The sequence below is a fragment of the Micromys minutus genome, assembly GCF_963924665.1.
Source record: "Micromys minutus genome assembly, chromosome: 32".
NCBI lineage: Eukaryota > Metazoa > Chordata > Mammalia > Rodentia > Muridae > Micromys > Micromys minutus.
Genome location: NC_137967.1, coordinates 11,347,458 through 11,365,551, shown reverse-complemented (window position 1 = coordinate 11,365,551; position 18,094 = coordinate 11,347,458). Strand labels below are relative to the sequence as shown.

Here is an 18,094-nt window from a genome sequence, read left to right as displayed (position 1 = left end):
CTCCTGTAAAGCAAAATAAATTACTCTAATTTTGGACAGTTTTTCTGGAAATTAAGAGGTGCTTGCTGCACTCTTCTCAACGGGTGGCCTGTTCCACCACAGACAAGGCTTGCGGCTCGATGTACAACAGAATGTAACCAAACGCCAATCGTCCAGTTTTCATGAATCAGCGTCAGAATCAACTGTTGCTTTTTTACATGGTGTTTCAGAAGTTTCTCTACTTGGGCTACAGAGGCAAAGCCATAGTATTACACAGTACTCATTTCTTAAAAAAATAAAAACAAAAACAAAACCCTCCCCCCCAAAAACACGTCTTTAGTCCACGAATGTCAACCTCAAGTTTCTATTAAATACATTTATAGACTATTACTTTGAGCACCTTGCTGCACAATTAAAAAAAAAAAAAAAAAAAAAAAAAAAAAAAACGGATTTAATAAGTGCTTATGAAACTGAGAAACAGAAGCCTGCTCATCCTTGTCCAGACAACTACATTGCAGAGATGTGATGTAAACATGATGCTCACGTTTGTCTTGTGAGAAAAAGAATAGTAACTATAAAGCCACTAATGGTAATGTCAACAGGACTGAGGTCCAGGGCAGAAGCTTCAGCTGGTACCGCTGCGTGTGGTCGAGCCACGGATAAAGTGAATGAACACGCGGCTGATAAGCCAGTAAGGGCACCTGCCCGAGTCCTATGATCACAGCAAGGGACAAAATGATATTTATAAAGATCACAACTGCCATCTCTCCATCTTATGCTTACTGAATGCAATACATGTTTTTAAAGCAGTATTCCCCATCTGCTCTTAGAAACGCAGGTGGTCAGAGCAGGAGACAAAAAAGAGGGTTTCCCATGCCGAAGCTTAGAGCAGTGGTCAGTACACTCCTCTGACCAGTGACCCGGACTGGATAGGAGTCTCCCCAGCAATGACAACCAGACATTCGTTATTCTGAATCTTGCTTCTTGGTAGAGACTTGCTGGACAATGCTAACAGAATGTGCAGGGTACAGGACACTGTCCCTTGTCCGGGCCCGAGAGCTCATAGGAACAGACGACAGAGTGGAGGCTTTGAACCTTTGGGCTATTAGTCTTTTCCAATGGGGTGGGGGAGTTTATACTCATGACTGCAATCATGTGGCCTGAAGGAACTTTCCAAGAGGCTCACTGCTCAACTGGTAGGGTGTTTCAGGTGATTACTATTTTTTAACCAATTGTGGAAAATTAAAGCCATAGAAAATTCATTGAAGGCTATTACTGCTTAGACTAACAGCAAAGTGAAAACCAGATCTAGTGGGCACAACAGCAAGGGGTGAAAAGATGGAAACATGACTTTTTTACATTTGGCATTAAATATAAATGTTTTAATTGTGAAAATATGAGAAAATTCATCTAAGTCCATAGAGTAAATGTAGGGGAATTGAATTAGTGTCTATAAATTTAATTTCTTATTAAAATGCATATATCATAAATGAATTCACTTCCACTAATAAATTCAGCCTGCCCTGGCCAGGTGTGATGGCTATTGCCTTTAATCCCAGCACTTGGGAGGCTGAGGCAAGTGGAGTTTTGTGAGTTTGAGGCCAGCCTGGTCTTCATAACAAGTTCTAGGTCAGAGAGGACTATACAGAAAGACTCTGCTTCCATCCTCCCCCCAAAAGTTACCCCAAATCAGAGAGTAGCAAAATTTTAGTCAATTTTCTCTAAATAGTGTCATCAAAATTAGTGGTAGAAAGCCATAAAACAAATCAGAAAGTGTTTCCACATGTCTGGCCCCAATGCTACAGCTCTCAGCACCATGTGAGTAACTCATTTTCCAGACACTTCGACTTTGGGAACACAAGCTGTAAAGTGTGTCAAAACCCACAGAGGTTGGTTGTGTAAAGAACACCTACACGAACAGCAAGTGATCAGATCTATACAAACAGCACCCTGTTCGCCTCAGCCTTTTAAGTAATGATGGCCCAAGCCATGGGACCAATGAGGTGACATCTGTGTGATGCATACTTTAGCATAAATATACTGAGCTTGTTTCTCAGTATATTTTCTTGAACACTAACAAATGGACTCTTAGAAATAAATACACTAGCCACTTACCAAATGTTTCTGACAAGAGACTGCTTTTGCTGCTTGTTTTCTTGTGGCTAGATGTACGTTAGTGCTCAACGGCTACGCCATATCCCCGGGGTCTCAAAGTTCTCACCAAAATTACATTTAGAGACTTTATTTTTTGTTAATGTTTCACCTGAATTATGTCTGTGTACCACGTGTGTGCTTGGTGCCTGATGAGGCCAGAGTACCAGATCCCCCAGAACTGGTTGTAAGCCACCATAAAGTTACTGGGAGTCAATCCTGGATCCTGAGGAAGAGCAGCTAGTGCTCTTAACTACTAAGTCATCCCTCCAGTCCTTTTGAGGCACCTGACTTTCATTTTCATTCTTCAAGTGATCTTTTCAACTTCAGGAGGCCCAGTCCCGCTAACCCAGGTTGGTCTCAAACCTACAGTCCCCTGCTCAGAACACCTGTGGATTTTAGTCTGCGCCACCCCACCCAACCTTCCCAAAGCTTCTTACTTTGGCTCCCAAGCTCCAGTGTGCTTGAGTAAGCAGGCGAGCACCTTGCTCAAGGATAGGTGGTGCGCAGCAGTCTCTGTCCTCCTGCTTGAGGAGGCCGTCAGACAACTGCTGGTGGCAGCAATGAAGGTGTGTGGAGCCGTGTAACTGGAGGAGTGGGCTCGGTTTGTTCACACAGACCTCTGAGAAATCACCCATCTCTGTGAACCTGAAATTTGGTCTGAGTCTTGTATTGAGTCACTGTGAATTTGAAACAATAATTTACTTCCCAAATGTTTATAATCCAGGAGTGATTTGGGCATCTCTCTTCTTTTTTAGGGAGTAAAGGACCATGCCCTACATTGAGCCTGTAATAAATTCCTATCGATACAAGGAAAAGATTTATGAAGCCTATTCCTCAGCCCCACTGCTCTCTGGAGACAGTGGAAGTCACCTTCCCTCTCCCTAGTGCCCATCTTGGCGACAGTGGGAATTATCCTTTTCCGTCTGCCTCACCAGAGCCCTGGCCACTGTAGAGCTTTCTCAACTCATCTGCTTGCAGATTCTGGACTATGGTAAGCTTTTAATAATAAACAGCGACACTAAGAAGGGGCGCCAGAGGTTCGCACCAGGTCACAGCTCTGTCTCCTCACTCCAGCAGCGAAGCATCAGCCACACCAGCTTTCTCCATGTCTAGTGAGCTTGTAACGGCCCTGAGGTTGACCTGCAGTTCAGAGTCCCTCCCACATGCTCCTAGCTAGTTGGCATTCAGGGCTGTGCTGTGGTCCTTGTTCAGGATGATGCTGACAATCTCCCCCTCATGTTCCTTCATGTGATCCAGGAGGCTCTCCTTGCTGGTTGACTCAAAGCCGCAGATGCAGCAGCAGAAGAGCAACACGCAGTACTCGGTGCCTGGTGCGGCCAGGCTGCAGCTCCTTCCTGAGACGTCAGAGCTGCTGCCTGTGGGGCTCAGCTTCTCAAGCTCGCTGGCATCGATGACTTCACCAGGCAGCTGGGAAGTGAGCTCTGAGGACGACACCAAGGTTTCTGGACTGCCTGTCGTAGGGCCAGTTCTCTCTTCACTGCTGGTTAAGAGCGGTTTCCCACGGGATTTCCCCAGAACTCTTAAACAGAACACATGAGACTTTCAGTGGGTTTTGCTGTAGAGCTAGGAGACGCTCCCTCCCTTGCTCTGTACCTGGCCGTCAAGTGAAGGGTGGGATGACGTACCTGCCGCTTTGTGAGATTGCATCATTGATGGCCTTGTTGACTTGCTCGTAGTTGTAGTTCTGGTCACTTGCATGTTTCCACATGTGTGACTTCAAGGAAGGGGGGTGGCTGCACACATACCCACACAAGGAGCACCTGGAAGACAGGCACCAGGAAAATCATAACCATTTCACAACACTAGTGAAAATTCAGAGTGGTTTTATGCAAGAGCCACCTTTCCTGGGTAAGGTCCTCTCCAAGGCAAATGGAGACAACCACAGAAAACCCAAATTAGACACACTGACATCCTAGCTCCTGCATCTATGGCTCAGTGAACATCAGCAACAGCCAGAATATCGGCAAGTCTAGGAAAACAGTCTCTCCTAGACAGAGACCTCCAGAGCATCTCCAGTGATGACTGTCCTTTCACCAGCTGTCCCCTGTAGGGTGGTCAGGCCTGGGAGCACGCCCACACAACAGAACAGGCTCAGCAAGTTGTATTTATAGACAGATGTATGTACACACACATGTAAGAATATTATCAAAGAAAAAGGGCTATGGACTTGGGTGGTGGAGAACTTGGGAGTGGTTCGAGGGAGGATGGATGGGAGGTGCTTAGGGAGGAAAGAGAGGAGGGAAGGTGATGTAATGGTATTTAAACAAAAACCATATTAAAATAAACTTTTAACAACTTGAAATGATCCTGTAACCATAACCCCTAAACATTCTCAGCTGGCCCATATGCACAGAATGTGAATTATCACTGGTTCTAAGGCACACTGATTTCAAGAGGTCCTACAAAGAAGTGTAAACAAGAAAAGAAAAACAAGGGAAGGGGATCTTTTATAACATGAAAGATTTTTCTGGGAATCTAAATAAACATCCATCTTACTTTAGCTAAAATTCATGATGTGGAAAGATTTCTAACATAGTAATATACAAAATTTTTGTTCTGAACGACTTTTCTTCCCCAAATCAGGGTTTCTTTGTGTGCTCCTGGATGTCCCGAAACTCACTGTACAGACCAATCTGGCCTAGAACTTGGAAGATCTGCTTGTTTCTGCCTTCCTTAATCTGGGATTAAGGGTCTATGTACCACCACAGCCTGGCTTGTTCAAAGTTCTCTAACCACGGGCATAATAATTTATTCTGTTTATCAAGAAAGTAAAAAGTAGAGCTGGGGGCTTGGGAGATGCTCAGCAGCGAAGAACACTGGCTGCTCTTGTAGAGGACCCAGGATGGATTCCCAGTACCCACATGGTAGCTCACAACCACCTTTAACTCCAGCTTCAGGACACCCAGTGCCCATTCAGGTATACCTAGTGACCTTTATATGGAACTGCATACATGTAGTTCACAAAAATACATGCAGGCAAAACACTCATATACGTAAGTTAATTAAGTAAACATGAAGAGTGGGGGGAGGGAGAGGAAGGGGTGGAGTGGGGAGCATGAGAGAGCATTACTGAGCTGGAGAGATGGTTCAGCCTTCACAAGTAAGTTAGTCACCATGTGGGCTCTGTTCCTCTGAAAGAGCAGCCAGTCCCTTTAACTGTTTTGCCATCTTTTCAGCCCCAAATTCTGTTTTAAGTAATCTGAATACCTTGCATTAGTGTGATCTGTTACAACTCTGAACAGTTTAAAGTGGTATCATAGCTTGTCTAATTTCTGCTTAGAATTAGGAAAACACACTGCTTTGTGCATCCACTGCAGTGTTGAGCTGAGAAGTACCTCAAAGTCCTCTGTGCTCTGCCTATTCACCTTTCCTTCCTGCCTCAACTCACCTTGTTTTCTGAGACAGGGTCTCTCCCAGGGCTGGAGCTCACCAAGTACACTTGGCTGGTTGGCAGCTTTACCCCTAGGAAGTCACCAGTCTCTGCCCTTAGTACTGGGATTACAGACACCACCATGTCTTTTTAGCTTCTTCTTCTGTGAGTTCTGGAGATGTGACTCGGGTCATCACGTCTGCTCAGAAGCACCTTCCTGACTGAGATAACTCACCAGCTTGCTTCCAGATTTTGCTATTATAAACAAAGTTACTATAAACATATGGACGCATATTTTCTGAGAATACAGTTATTATGTTGGAAAATACCTGTCTATAATTTCCAGGTTGTATTATATAACTATAGTATTTTTGGAAGCCACAAATGTACCCAATCACATATCTAACAAAGCAAACAGACCATTCAGCTCTCCCCTATACCCACGAGACAGGACTGGCCGGACTGGCAAGGGTATGGATTAACTCATATCCTAATTGATTCCAGCTTACCTAAGGACTAAGAATAAGGCCAAGGGTCTCTGACCTTGAGAAATTTCAAACATAGGCTTTGCCAAGAAGCACAACAAGGAAGGTCTGAAGAAGATGCAGGCCAACAATGCAAAGGCAGTGAGTGCACGTGCAGAGGCCATCAAGTTCAAGATGCCAAATGATCCCAGCCACAAACTCAGCCGTCTGGCTTTCATCACTCACCCTAAGCTTGGGAAGAGGAGTCGAAGTGACATGGCCAAGGGTCATGGACTCTGCCACCCAAAGCACAAGGTTCAAACTAAGGCAGAGGCCAAAGCTCCAGCAAAGGCCCAGACTTCGGCTCCAGCTCAGGCTCCCAAAGGTGCTCAGGCCCCTGTGAAGGCTCCATAGAGAAGGCTCCTGCCAATGTGCAGACAGACGCACTGCTGTGACACACCCACCTACACACTAGTGCAGATGACCAGTGTCCTATGCTGTTTTTACAAATAAACTTGAGACAAGGAAAACAAATGTTGCAACTGAGTTTATGTCATTACATATAATTCATTCTCTATGCATTTGTTGTTATTATTATTTTTAGATAGAATCTTTCTATGCTGCTCTGGTGGTCCTGGAATTCACTATGTAGACCAGACTGGCTTTGAATTTAGAGATTGGCCTGCCTGTGTCTCCTGAATGCTGGGATTAAAGGAACATGCCATCATGCCTAGGTCACGTTCTTATTTTACATTATTTACTTTATTGTTTTCTGTGCACGGGTGTACCTAATACCCACAGAAGTCAGAGAGGGCACTGTCATCCTCTGGAACTGGCTGTGGAGACAGCTGTAAGCTCCCACACGAGTGTTGGGTAGACCCAGGTCTTCTCCAGAAGCAGCTAGTGCTCCTAACTTCTGAGCCAACTCCCCAGCTCTCATTTTCTACACTTGTAAGAAATAAGAACTAGAAAAATGGAGATTTAAATTATGCAATAAGCCTGAGATACCACTGTGGGAATATGTTCCTTCAGCTCTCCCCTTCAAAACCCCCATCACCCATACCACTGCTCAGATTAATTACCTAGTAACCAGTGTTCTTTAAAATCAACCCATGCCTCTAAAATGGCTCTCCCCTAAGCCAACAGCACTGATTTATGATTCAGCATCTACAGATTAAAGCAGATATAAGTCCAACTTTGATGGTGGGAATGGAATGTGGCTTTCAAGAGTCACAAATGACAGTGTGATATGTCCTCCATAGTCAAAGGTGGAAGACATTTGGAAAAACAACTCCATCTGCACTAAACCTGCACATGTCCTTCCTCCATTACCCTCTGAGCTAGCACCGACATGTTAGATGTTACAATCTAGAGTTGATCGACACAAGGGAGCGTGTTCACAAGCCGTGTAGAAACATGTTATGTGACATGAGGACCATGAGGTGCAGACTTGAGTACCTGTGGACATGTTCCTGTTGAAGTGCAGTCAACACAGTCCCAACTACAGACTGGTGAGGGAGCCCTGGGCAAATGAAAGCCCAGCTTCTGCTATCCTCCATATGAAATGTGCCCTTTCTTCATTCCTGGCCCTGGCCCTAAGCATAAAGACTGCTGTCTCACACTGATGTGGAAGCATGCTGCCTCAAAGGTGCAGCCCAGGCAGGAAGGCTCGCTGAAGCAAGGGTTTAAGCTGTGGCTCATGTGTGGCTCGGGGAAAAGGCCCATCATGTATCCCAGCCTGCCACCTGCCTCTGACTGCTGATACCAGCCTGCTGTGAGCACTCATTTAGAGACCTTAGCACACGGCTTGGCCCAGAGTTCTCGACATACCACTCACCACTGCTAACACTGACCAGTGTCTGACCCTGCCACAAGGCCACTCTATTATTCCCATTGCCAGAAACCTAAAGGCTTTCTTTTTCCTTCCCATTGTCATTTTTAAGGCTTATTTATTTATCCATTCTAGCTTTAATGCCAAATTTTTACTTCTGTATCATTACTTTCTGGATTTCTGAGAAAAAAAAAAAAAAATCAAAGCCACTTTCAGAATTAAGTCCATAAGAGCCCTAGATACAAATGAACAAATCTGTCTATAGAAAACTAGAAATTTCTGTACATCAGCTATCAGGGAAGCCATTGCACAGGACAGTGTCAACAGTGCACAAGCAAAGGACTTCCTCACAGAATAAAGATGAAGTCCTGCACATGACCAAGGACAGGGAGACAACTCACCACACTAATAGACAGCAGCTCTCACGCACATCAGGGACCAGTGCACTTCCCACCCACACAGAACTACGGAGGCAGGCACTCACCTGAGCACTCCCAGAAGCTGCTGACATTTGAAATGGGCTTGTGTGTACCCCAAACAAGCGAAAGAATGTTTAAGATGGAATTATTCATAACAAGAAGGAAAATCATAACAAATCCAAAATCTATCAATAATAGTGTCTTAGTTGGGGTATCATTGATGTGAAGAGACACCATGATCATGAAACTCTTATAATGAACAACATTTAATTGGGGCTGGTGTGCAGGCTGAGGTTCCGTTGAGCATTAAGGCAGGAGCACAACTGCATTTAGGTAGGCATGGTGCTAGAGGAGCTGACAGTTCTACCTCTTCTGAAGGCAGCTAGGATGAGGGTCTTAAAGCCCACCCACACCCAAAATGACACACTTCCTCCAATAAGGCCACACCTACTTCAACAAGGCTCTACCTCCTAATAGTGCCACTCCCTGGGCCAAGCATATACAAACTACCACAAATAGAAGGAGTAAATGACCATGTTTTGGTAGCTTCAGGTCAAACCCAGGGTTTTGTGCACATAGGCAAGCACCCTACTTCTGAACTACATCCCCAGCTATGTATGATGGTATTACAATAGAATGTAATATAGAAATTTATCAGAACACACGGAGTAAAAAGACACAAAATTCTATGTACCATATGGTACTATTTCTATTAAGTTTGAAAACTAACTTAGGATTCTACAGTCAAGATGATGCTTGTGGAAAAGAGCTGAGGGCACTTAATGGCAGGAGGACCAAGAAGGCATGCTGTCAAAAACTGAACAAGAATTAGTGATTGTTTAAAGTGTGAACTTAGGATATGTATCATTTCTAGGATGTAAGTTATGTTCAATTTAAAAGTTGATTTAAGACATTGGAAGAGAGAGGAGAGATGGGGAGAGAAGTAGAGGGAAAAGAAGAGTGAGGGAGAAGAAGGAGGCAAAGAGATAAGAAATTTAAGCAAAGGGGTTAGAGATGGTTCACAGTTAAAAGCACTAGCTGTTCTTCCATAGGCCTGAGTTCAATTCTCAGCACCTATGTGGCTACTCAAACCTTTGTAATTCTAGCCCATGGGCACTGAACATATATGATGCACAGATATAAATGTAGGCAAAACATCCATACATATTAAAGAGGGGGGAGGGGGAAAGGAAGAAGAGGAAGAAGAAAAAGGAGAAAGAAGGGAGGGGGGAGAAAGGAACCTAGCAATTAAGCTTAGTGTTTAGATTTTGTAAGGTTCCTACTATGAGCAAACTAATGTTTATGGGAAAAATCTTTTTTTGGGGGATAGGATAGTATACAATTTAGCATATATGTATTTAAGCAGTTCTTTAAAAAAGCCTAGTAATACCGACATGCATCTATTTTCAATAAAAGTTGCACAGTAAATCAAAGCCATTTTATAAATGAGCACAACTAAGGCATATTAGAAACTGACAGCCTTTACTGAGCGTCCACTGTGTTAGGCAGGGGTTCAGAATTTAGCCCAAAGCCTGTTAAGTGGGAGGGTTAAGGACTAACTGCTGGGACAGGCAGAACTCACATATGACAGGTACCTGCTGTATCACAGGCAAGCTAGGATGGGTTGGAAACACAACAGAGAGAGGCCAAAAGCAAGGCAAGAAGATGCTGTCATGGCAGGAAAGCCTTTACACCAGAGGCTGCTCAAACACATCAAGAGCCTTCTGTGCAAAAAGGCATTTTTGCCCCATGAGAACTTATTATATTTTCTTAAGAGAAAACAAAGTAATAATCAGAAACATGTACACTGTGGACTCTAAGGACAAGCCCAAACACTGTAATAAAGGGACCTAGATTGCTTACAAAATAAGTCAGAAAGGACTATTATGATCCTCACTAAAACCAGATACCAAGAAAGTGTGCTTACCAGCCCAGCGAAATGAAGTCCTGCCTGAGTATTTGAGTACATAAACCCACGGGCAGGACAGGGCATGCACTGAAACAAGAACTGACAGTTCAGAGGACAGTGGCATGGCCAGAAAGCAAGACTAAGGAGACATAAGAAGGCACCAAGACAGCCGTGACTCACCTTTAAGTCTATTTTAAGCAAGCACAGCATCCTGAAGATGCCAATGACAGTAACTGAGCCTAATCTATTCAGGAAAAAGCCTCCTCTACAGAGTCAGGCAAAGAGGCTCTGACTCTGCATTTTGCAGTATCTGGGCTGTGTTTGGACTTAAACCCAAACAAAACCCACCTATGTTTCATATACACCTTACATGCATAGCCGAGGGTGCTTTTGTTTGGTATTTTTGAGTGTTTCTGTTTTGGCTGAGATGTATAGTATATGAATATTCTACTTGCTCCATCATGCAGTGACAACTCAGTGAATTTTAGGTCTTGCGTAGACCTGCAGATCAGGACCTAGAACTTGTGTCTGAGACTGTAAGTTTATCTATTAGCCCCATGATGGTAAAGATGATGCCCTTTCTGTTAGGAATACAGCCCAAAGACCTAGTAACGCACCTGGGATATAGCACTTGCAGCATGTTTCTTAATGAACATACCTAGTTTTGGACCCAGACATGTTTCCTGCTCAAATCATGTGTATTTGGTAGGCCTCCTATTACATTCAAGAATAAAGGCACTGAGGCTTAAAGGCAAAGCTTTCTGCTGAAAGCCAGTGCCTGTCTTTACCATGCTCTCCTAGGTGTTTCCCGGTGTGAGCACATGCTCATCTCACTTAGAATATACAGCCCTGATATTATCAGTAATGAATGGCCATCATGTTCTTCTACAAAGTCTTCTCTACCTTCAAAATAGAGACATTAAAGCAAGGCCAAATGTCTCCCAGAGCTTCAGCACTAGCTGATGCATGTGCACGCACACATACACACCAGAAACAGAGAAAGCATGAGAACACAAGCAGACTACATTTTAGAACCTCATTAAAATTAAAAAAAAAAATGTATATGGGTGTTTTATCTTCAGGTTCTGTTGCAGCAAATATATAAATGGTTCTATTGTTATTCCCCCTGCCCCCAAGGTCTCACTCCGAGAAAGCTGCTCCAATGCAGAGCTGGAGCGCAATCCCCTAAGTGGTTAGTTCCCAAGACTGGTACCCACACATCTTGTTCCACGGACCTGGTAAAGTCATGACGCCACAATTATTAACTTATCAAACAGGTGTCTATGTTAAATTCTTAATCCACAAACCCTCTACACAATAAGTTTACAACCGCTGACAAAGATATAAGCTACCTACCAGATAAGATAAATTGACCCATAGAAACCCTTAGAAATAATCATAACAACCTTTTCCATCTACAGATACGCTGAGAGAAACACCCATGTCTGCTTCCATGTAGACTCCTCCAGAATCTCCCTTTTCTCCATCTCCCTCCCTCCTTACCAGGACTGTCTCGGCCCACTCTACTGTCCAATCATGTACCACTTGTCACCAACCTACAAGGTTCACCGTGTGTGCTTGCTGCTCAATGAGGGTTTAGAACTCTCAGAACTGGAGTTACTGATGGTTCTGAGCTGTCATGTGGATGCTGGGAACTGAACTTGGGTTATCTGGAAGAGCAATCAGGGTTAACTGAGCCAATGCCCCAGGTCAAGAACCAAGTCTGTCAGGTTTTCACTTTGATCTGTCTCTTAAGCTGGGTCATGACCCCATATGGGGCTGGATTACTCAATGTAAACACTGTGGTAGCAGCAAGAGGTTTCTGAGCACACAACAATGAAATAGTCATTCAAGCCTGTAAGGAACCTGAGCCACTTTTAGGCTTCAGAACAGCCTTCACTCTCAACACAGCACACACGCATCTTGCTCTGGTGAAGTCAGGAAGTGCCAATGAATGCTACCTGATGCCGGCCAGCGGAGACCTGAGACTACATGATGTTATGAATTGCAGTGCTTTTGTCTGTACCTGTAAAGCTTTCTGCTCTTATAGACATATACAATTTCGTTACAGAAAATAGACTTAGGTTTTCTTTTGGAGATGTGGTTTCATGTAGCCCATGCTAGCTTCAAACTCCACATGGAACCAGGGATGATGACCTTAACTTCTGACCCCCTGACCTCTGACTTTCAAGTGCCACTGCTCTGTTAATGCCACCACACCCAGTTTATAAAACAATAATGATTGACAACAGGACTTCATGCTTGGGAGGCAAGCAAACAGCACACTGAGCTATATTCCCAGTCCCAGTGTATAATTATCAAATCCTGTGTCTTTAGGTTGTGCTGCACCACATGGTTTGGTTTGAAAAACATCTGCTTGACAGGTTTGAATGAAATTTGGTTGGGATATACACAGAATTTCCTAAAGTTCCTGAAATGGCCCCAAATATACTTTTACTAGTTTGTACTAGGTATTACGTATTGTGTGAAATAATGTTCCAAGCTTTGAGGATTATAAAATTAAAATATTGGTCAGCTCTGAAAAATGCTGAAAATGATCTATATTCTTCAGTTTCAATTGTTCAATGAAAGTATAATTCTTTATTTAAAATAAAAGTACATATATCTCATTAGCATTGCTTCTGTCTTTAATATACAAATACCAAATAATATTTAGTGTAAGTTTCCTTGTATTATCAGTAAATGTTTGATTATAAGCTTATTTATATGATTACATATCTGGAACTGTGTAAAGTGCCTCAGATAAAAAGAGGTCCTGAGTAGAGAAATCGAGCAACTGTCTAGACTCATGTGTATCCCACCTAAAGAGGTTAAATGGGGGGGGGGGGGTGCTTTGCTGAGGGGCTCATGCTCCTAGTCTTATGGACAGTCCTGGTATCTTTATGATGGGTGGACAAAATCTGAAAGTGCTAACTGTTATTGTAAGTAGTGTTTTACCCTTGGGAAGTAAAGTTTATTAAACAGTGGTCACTGCTTAGCAGCTGATTCTGTCTGGCCAAGAATACACCTTATTTTCTCTAAATACATATGAGACCGAATTTGCTTTTGTGACAAACTGTATCAAGTGATACTATTCAAACTGCAGAAAACAAACAATTCACAGATGTGCTTATGGCCTTCATGCCTTTGCTGGCACATGAGGAATCCAACCTTCGCATCATGGTGACGAGCTCTGCAGCACTGGAAACTGCTGTGGTCATCTCCACTCAAGGGAACGAAAGCGTAAAACCCGAGAACATAGGGATCTTCCAGCATTCCCACTGTCCCAAAATGTCTGCTGAACCAAGACTCATGCGTAATGATTCTCAACAAACTTAAATGAGATTTACCAAGCCAGTATGCGACCATTTCTTGGTTTTTAACATGTGTTCTAACCATACATTTAAAACTATTTCTAAAGTATCCCTTTATCATAAACTATTCCAATGTAAGCATTAGAGTGCTGGAGTCATTCACACTTACCTGTATGGCTTATCTGAGTTATGGATCCGTCTGTGGTTTCTGACGCCGACGTATGTTGTGCTTGTGTAATCACACACATCACACCTATACTGTTTCTGGGTTGAAGACTTGTTCCCTTCAAGGAAAGAGGTTTAGAGGCATGATTTGGTAAGACTCACAGGGGAGCATTTACACCTCATCATGAACAAGTAATTATGATGCTATGTGCCAAGGCTTTAATCAGGATCCTCACAGTAGAGTGAACACATTGAAGCAGCTCCCTAGACTGTCTTGCAGCAGACCATCAACAAACACGAGCTGAACACCCCATCACCTGACCTGTAAACATGAGCAGGTCGGGCTGCTTCTGTGCAACCATGTTCCAGGTTCTAGGTACAATGAACTTGTCCCCAGCTGTTGTACTAGCTGCTAATTTAGCAGCTAAATTAACCAAGATACACTATGAACCTAAAAGATGTTATTCTAATCTGTAATGGTCACAGTGTCTTAAACATTTATTTGCCAACAATCTAAAATAATAAAGTGTTATCACAGTGTGGCTAGAGGCTGGAGAGACGGCCCAGTGGTCAAAAGCACTGGCTGGTTTTGCAGGAGACCCAGGTTTAGTTCCAAGTACCTAGATGGTGGTTCTCACCTGTCCATGACCTGAGTTCCAGGAATCCATGTCTTTTTCTTGCCTCTATGGGCACTGCACTCATGTAGTACACATACATACATTCATAGAGCAAAACAGTGATCTACATAAAATAAAAATAAACTGTGGCCGTGAGTCATACACAGTAAACTCCATACAAAAACTGATGGTTTTACCATGTAGGTTTGCTCCGTTTATTGCGTCATGTCAGCCATCAGTTAAACTAAGGAGGAAAAGGAATGGCCAATTCTGAAGAACTCTACAATTCAGCACAGTCACAGTAAATGGGGTGATGGGGGAGACAGAGACTACATAAATAGCTTCCCTCATGCACAGCAAACCTGAGTCCAGTGTTACAGGCTCTACTACTAGCTCATCGTGCAGATAAGCAGTTCACACAAGCTCTCGGGCCCCATCGTGAGCACTGCTCCTGGAAGACAGCCTGTGCTCTGTGTGCAGGTTTCCAGAGCATCCTCAGCCTGTGTGGTGAGGCAGCTGGTAAACATGGAAGCTCAAGGATTAGGTAGAGCGGGAAGAGCTATGTGCTCTGTCTGGAAAGGAAGCAAGCCACAAAGCAAGGTGGGAAGGAGTGCACACAGGATCTAAGTAACATCGCAGAAGGAAAGAAAGCCCTTGGTGGCAATTTCAACAAAGAAAATTCTTAAGTTAAATTTAAGCTTTCTAAAATTGAAATTTTCTTTGGTTAATAAGTACTGCCAGGCAGGACAAAACACCCCAACTTCCTGGTATAAATCTGTAACATTAATACACTAATCATAATTACAATCTAAGCATTGCTCCTAATTGGTAGGTTAAAAACTTGGACTTGATTATAAATGGCATTGTTCCAAATATAGTTTTTGGGGAAAAAAAACTGAAAAAAAAAATGAGGTGTGAAATATTGGGTAATTTTTTTTTGTGTGTGAGAAATATTACAGATCAATGACAGCTAATAAAACTGACAGATGGAAAAGCCTAATATAGCACAGAATGAGAGACCGCGCTACTTCAAGCAAATGTTTCCAATAGAATCAAGACTGGATTTAAAGTTCAACAACTTGGGCCTAATCTCTACTCGACCACTCGTGTGAGAGTGAGCAAACTGTGTGCTCTCGAGATCTCATTTGCCTTTTCTACAGTGGGAAGTGGAGGGCCTTCTCACATGGCTGAATGAGCCTTGTGCTCTTTCTGCACGCTTCTTCAGTCTCTGCAGGGCTGACATTAAAACCCAGGGCTGCACAGATGACAGGTCTCTACGAACGGACACTTCACAGAGAGACACTGTCTGGAGGTGCAGAAGTGCCACACTAGGATGTTTGCTGACATCATACTAGTCCACTTCTGACTCCACAAGGGCAGCGACACCCTTCACTGTGCTCCCAGCTGCTGGCAAGACAGGTGTGCTGTGCCGTTAGCCTGAACCAACTATGCTGTACTGCTCCATCAGTCCTAACGAAAGCACGTTGGTGCCCACGCTACAGCGATGGCAGAGACAGCAGCCACAGCCATGCATGTCCCTTCCTGTTTAATAAGCTCACAGAATAGGTAGGAGAACTGCTGACGGAACATGAATCGCAGCCACACGGAATCAATCAAGTCCCCACCCAGGTGTGAGTATGCAGGAGATCAGCTATGCCGGCTCCATGACAGAACAGCAAATGCAGCTAAGTGGGCTTCAACCAAAATCATGGTGAGGGGTAGGGGGAAGCTCAGCTGAAGAGTGCTTGCTCAGCATGCACCTACCACTAGCACTGCAAAATAATAATAATAAAAAAAAATACAAAAACAAAACTCCTAAGCCAAACCCCAAAACAGGATGATTATGGTGTGCAATTTAAATCTACACATCACTAACCCCAGGAGCAAGTGTGTAAGTCACACAGAAAAACTGCAGAGCAGAGGAAGGTGCGAACACGGTGACTTTGGAGTGTCCATGTTGATGTCTTCACTAAATCTGCTAAAACCCAAATTACTTTTAAGCCCTTGCTTTCAATGCTGGAGTCAACTGCAGGTGGCGCTACTGAGTTGCACACACTTTATTCCCTCATTAGGATTTACAGGCCAATCATGTCTAATGCTTAATGTCTCTTTTAGAAGGGATATGGAAACATAATGAATTAAAATAAAAAGAGGCATTTAGGGCTATTCTGTAGAAAGGAAACAAAACTGTTTTCGCTCAGCCATCCACCTCAGAAGCAGATGCCATGTCGTAAACTCCTTTTGTTCGGGACGGTTTTACGGGGATGGCATCTGTTTGACAAGGGGATTCTGGTGCTACAGTGGTGTCAAAATCAGTTCCTTCAGAAACATTCTGGAATCAGTTATGCTTTCTGGGGTATAATTTAATGAGACATTATGGTAAAACATTTTACTCTGCAGTTGTTCCTAACTTTAATTCTTAGGAAATCTAAAAAGGAAAGTCACCCCAATATGTTTTATTTCCCATAAACACCATGCACCACACTGGAGACATTTAAAGCATATCAGCTGACGTGAAGCAAAGCCAGGAAGCGCAGCTTATTACACTCAGTCCCTCACTCTCTGGATGTGGCACCCGCCTTTTCATGGAACTCTAATTAAATCTTTTGATGCTAATATTCCTATTACCGATACTCAGCCGACTAGTACCTAACTAGTACATAAAAGGCTCCTGTGTGTGTTTAAATAATGCAGATGAAGTCTGGAAGTCATACTCGGAGAAGAGTAAGATCACAGCAGGAAGCCTCAGCTAAAGTTTGAGGTAGGGGTTGCCATCTGCAAAAGCTGCAAAAGCTGTGCCTCAGCAGGCAGGTCATTTGGCGCTAGAGATGGGGTGGAGGCTTGCTGTCTGCACTAGCTCCCACCTTCCCAGCTTGCTGGCCCATTATCTTCCAAGGGTCTCTGCCATAGCCTGGCTCTACAAACCCCTGCCAATTTTAACCGTGAGCCAAGTCCTTACTAATTTAGCACTTCTGACCCAGAACTAGATGTAATTTACTCTAGTCAATTCTCGGAATTTCCTTAGGAACAAAGGGAAGATTAGTTCTCACCCACAGTATAGAAGAGGGGAGGTATATGCACTGTTCCATGACAACGAAGGGCGTTTTCACCTCATAAGCTTGTCAGTGCAGTCTGTGTTTAACAAGGCACAAGTGAGGATGACGGTCTGTGTGAACACCATCAAAGTACATCACATGCATCCACAAAAACATCCTAATGAAAGCCATCATCCTGTGCAGTTCATAGACGCTAATGAAAATGCACAGATACCTTCCTGAACACACTTTCCATCAGCGGCATCACGGGAAATTCTTGGCTCATTTGAAGCTACTGACAAGGTGTTGGGCAGGCAGTGCTGCTCTCTCTCATGATTCCGCAGTTGGCTCTGGAAAAAAAAAAAAGCAAGAAAATTAACCCATAACTCCCAGCAAATCCACCTGCATGGTTAGCAGGAAGCCTATGTAAGGGGCTGACTGCTTTTGGAACCTTTGGCCTAGAACCCATTACCAAGTGGGTTCCAGGGTGATACTTTTAACTACTCATCCAGTTGCAGCCAAGTCCTTATAATTTAGTACTAGTTTACTACTTGCTTTTTTAAAAAATTAATACTTTAAAGTCAAATCCAGTAAGAATCATTTGGCACAAGTAAAATTAGAGAAAGAAAGACACTAGGTGATTGCAATCTCATCAGTTTTCACTAAACAGAGGCCTGTTTTCTTAGGTAGACGCCCCAATGCGCATGCGTCCCACACAGCAAGCAGGCCAGAGATGAAGGAGCAGCGGTTAGGGATAACTCGACATGCCTGCGAACAGAAACTGACCCAGCAAACACAGGAGTTCTTGCGAACTTC

The 18,094-nt window shown here is 43.6% G+C and overlaps 1 protein-coding gene across 1 annotated transcript in view; it reads right to left on the bottom strand.

Moving 5' to 3' along the window:
• Positions 1 to 431: 431 nt before the first annotated feature.
• ZNF507 (zinc finger protein 507) overlaps positions 432 to 18,094 on the bottom strand; it is a 28,089-nt gene continuing 10,426 nt past the window's right edge. The window contains exons 4-7 of the mRNA XM_080909244.1: positions 17,514 to 17,628; positions 13,631 to 13,745; positions 3,780 to 3,914; positions 432 to 3,673 (exon numbers count right to left, since the gene is read on the bottom strand). Coding sequence (XP_080765370.1) covers positions 3,307 to 3,673; positions 3,780 to 3,914; positions 13,631 to 13,745; positions 17,514 to 17,628 — 732 coding nt within the window. The 3' untranslated portion in view covers positions 432 to 3,306. The remainder of the gene's footprint in view (positions 3,674 to 3,779; positions 3,915 to 13,630; positions 13,746 to 17,513; positions 17,629 to 18,094) is intronic.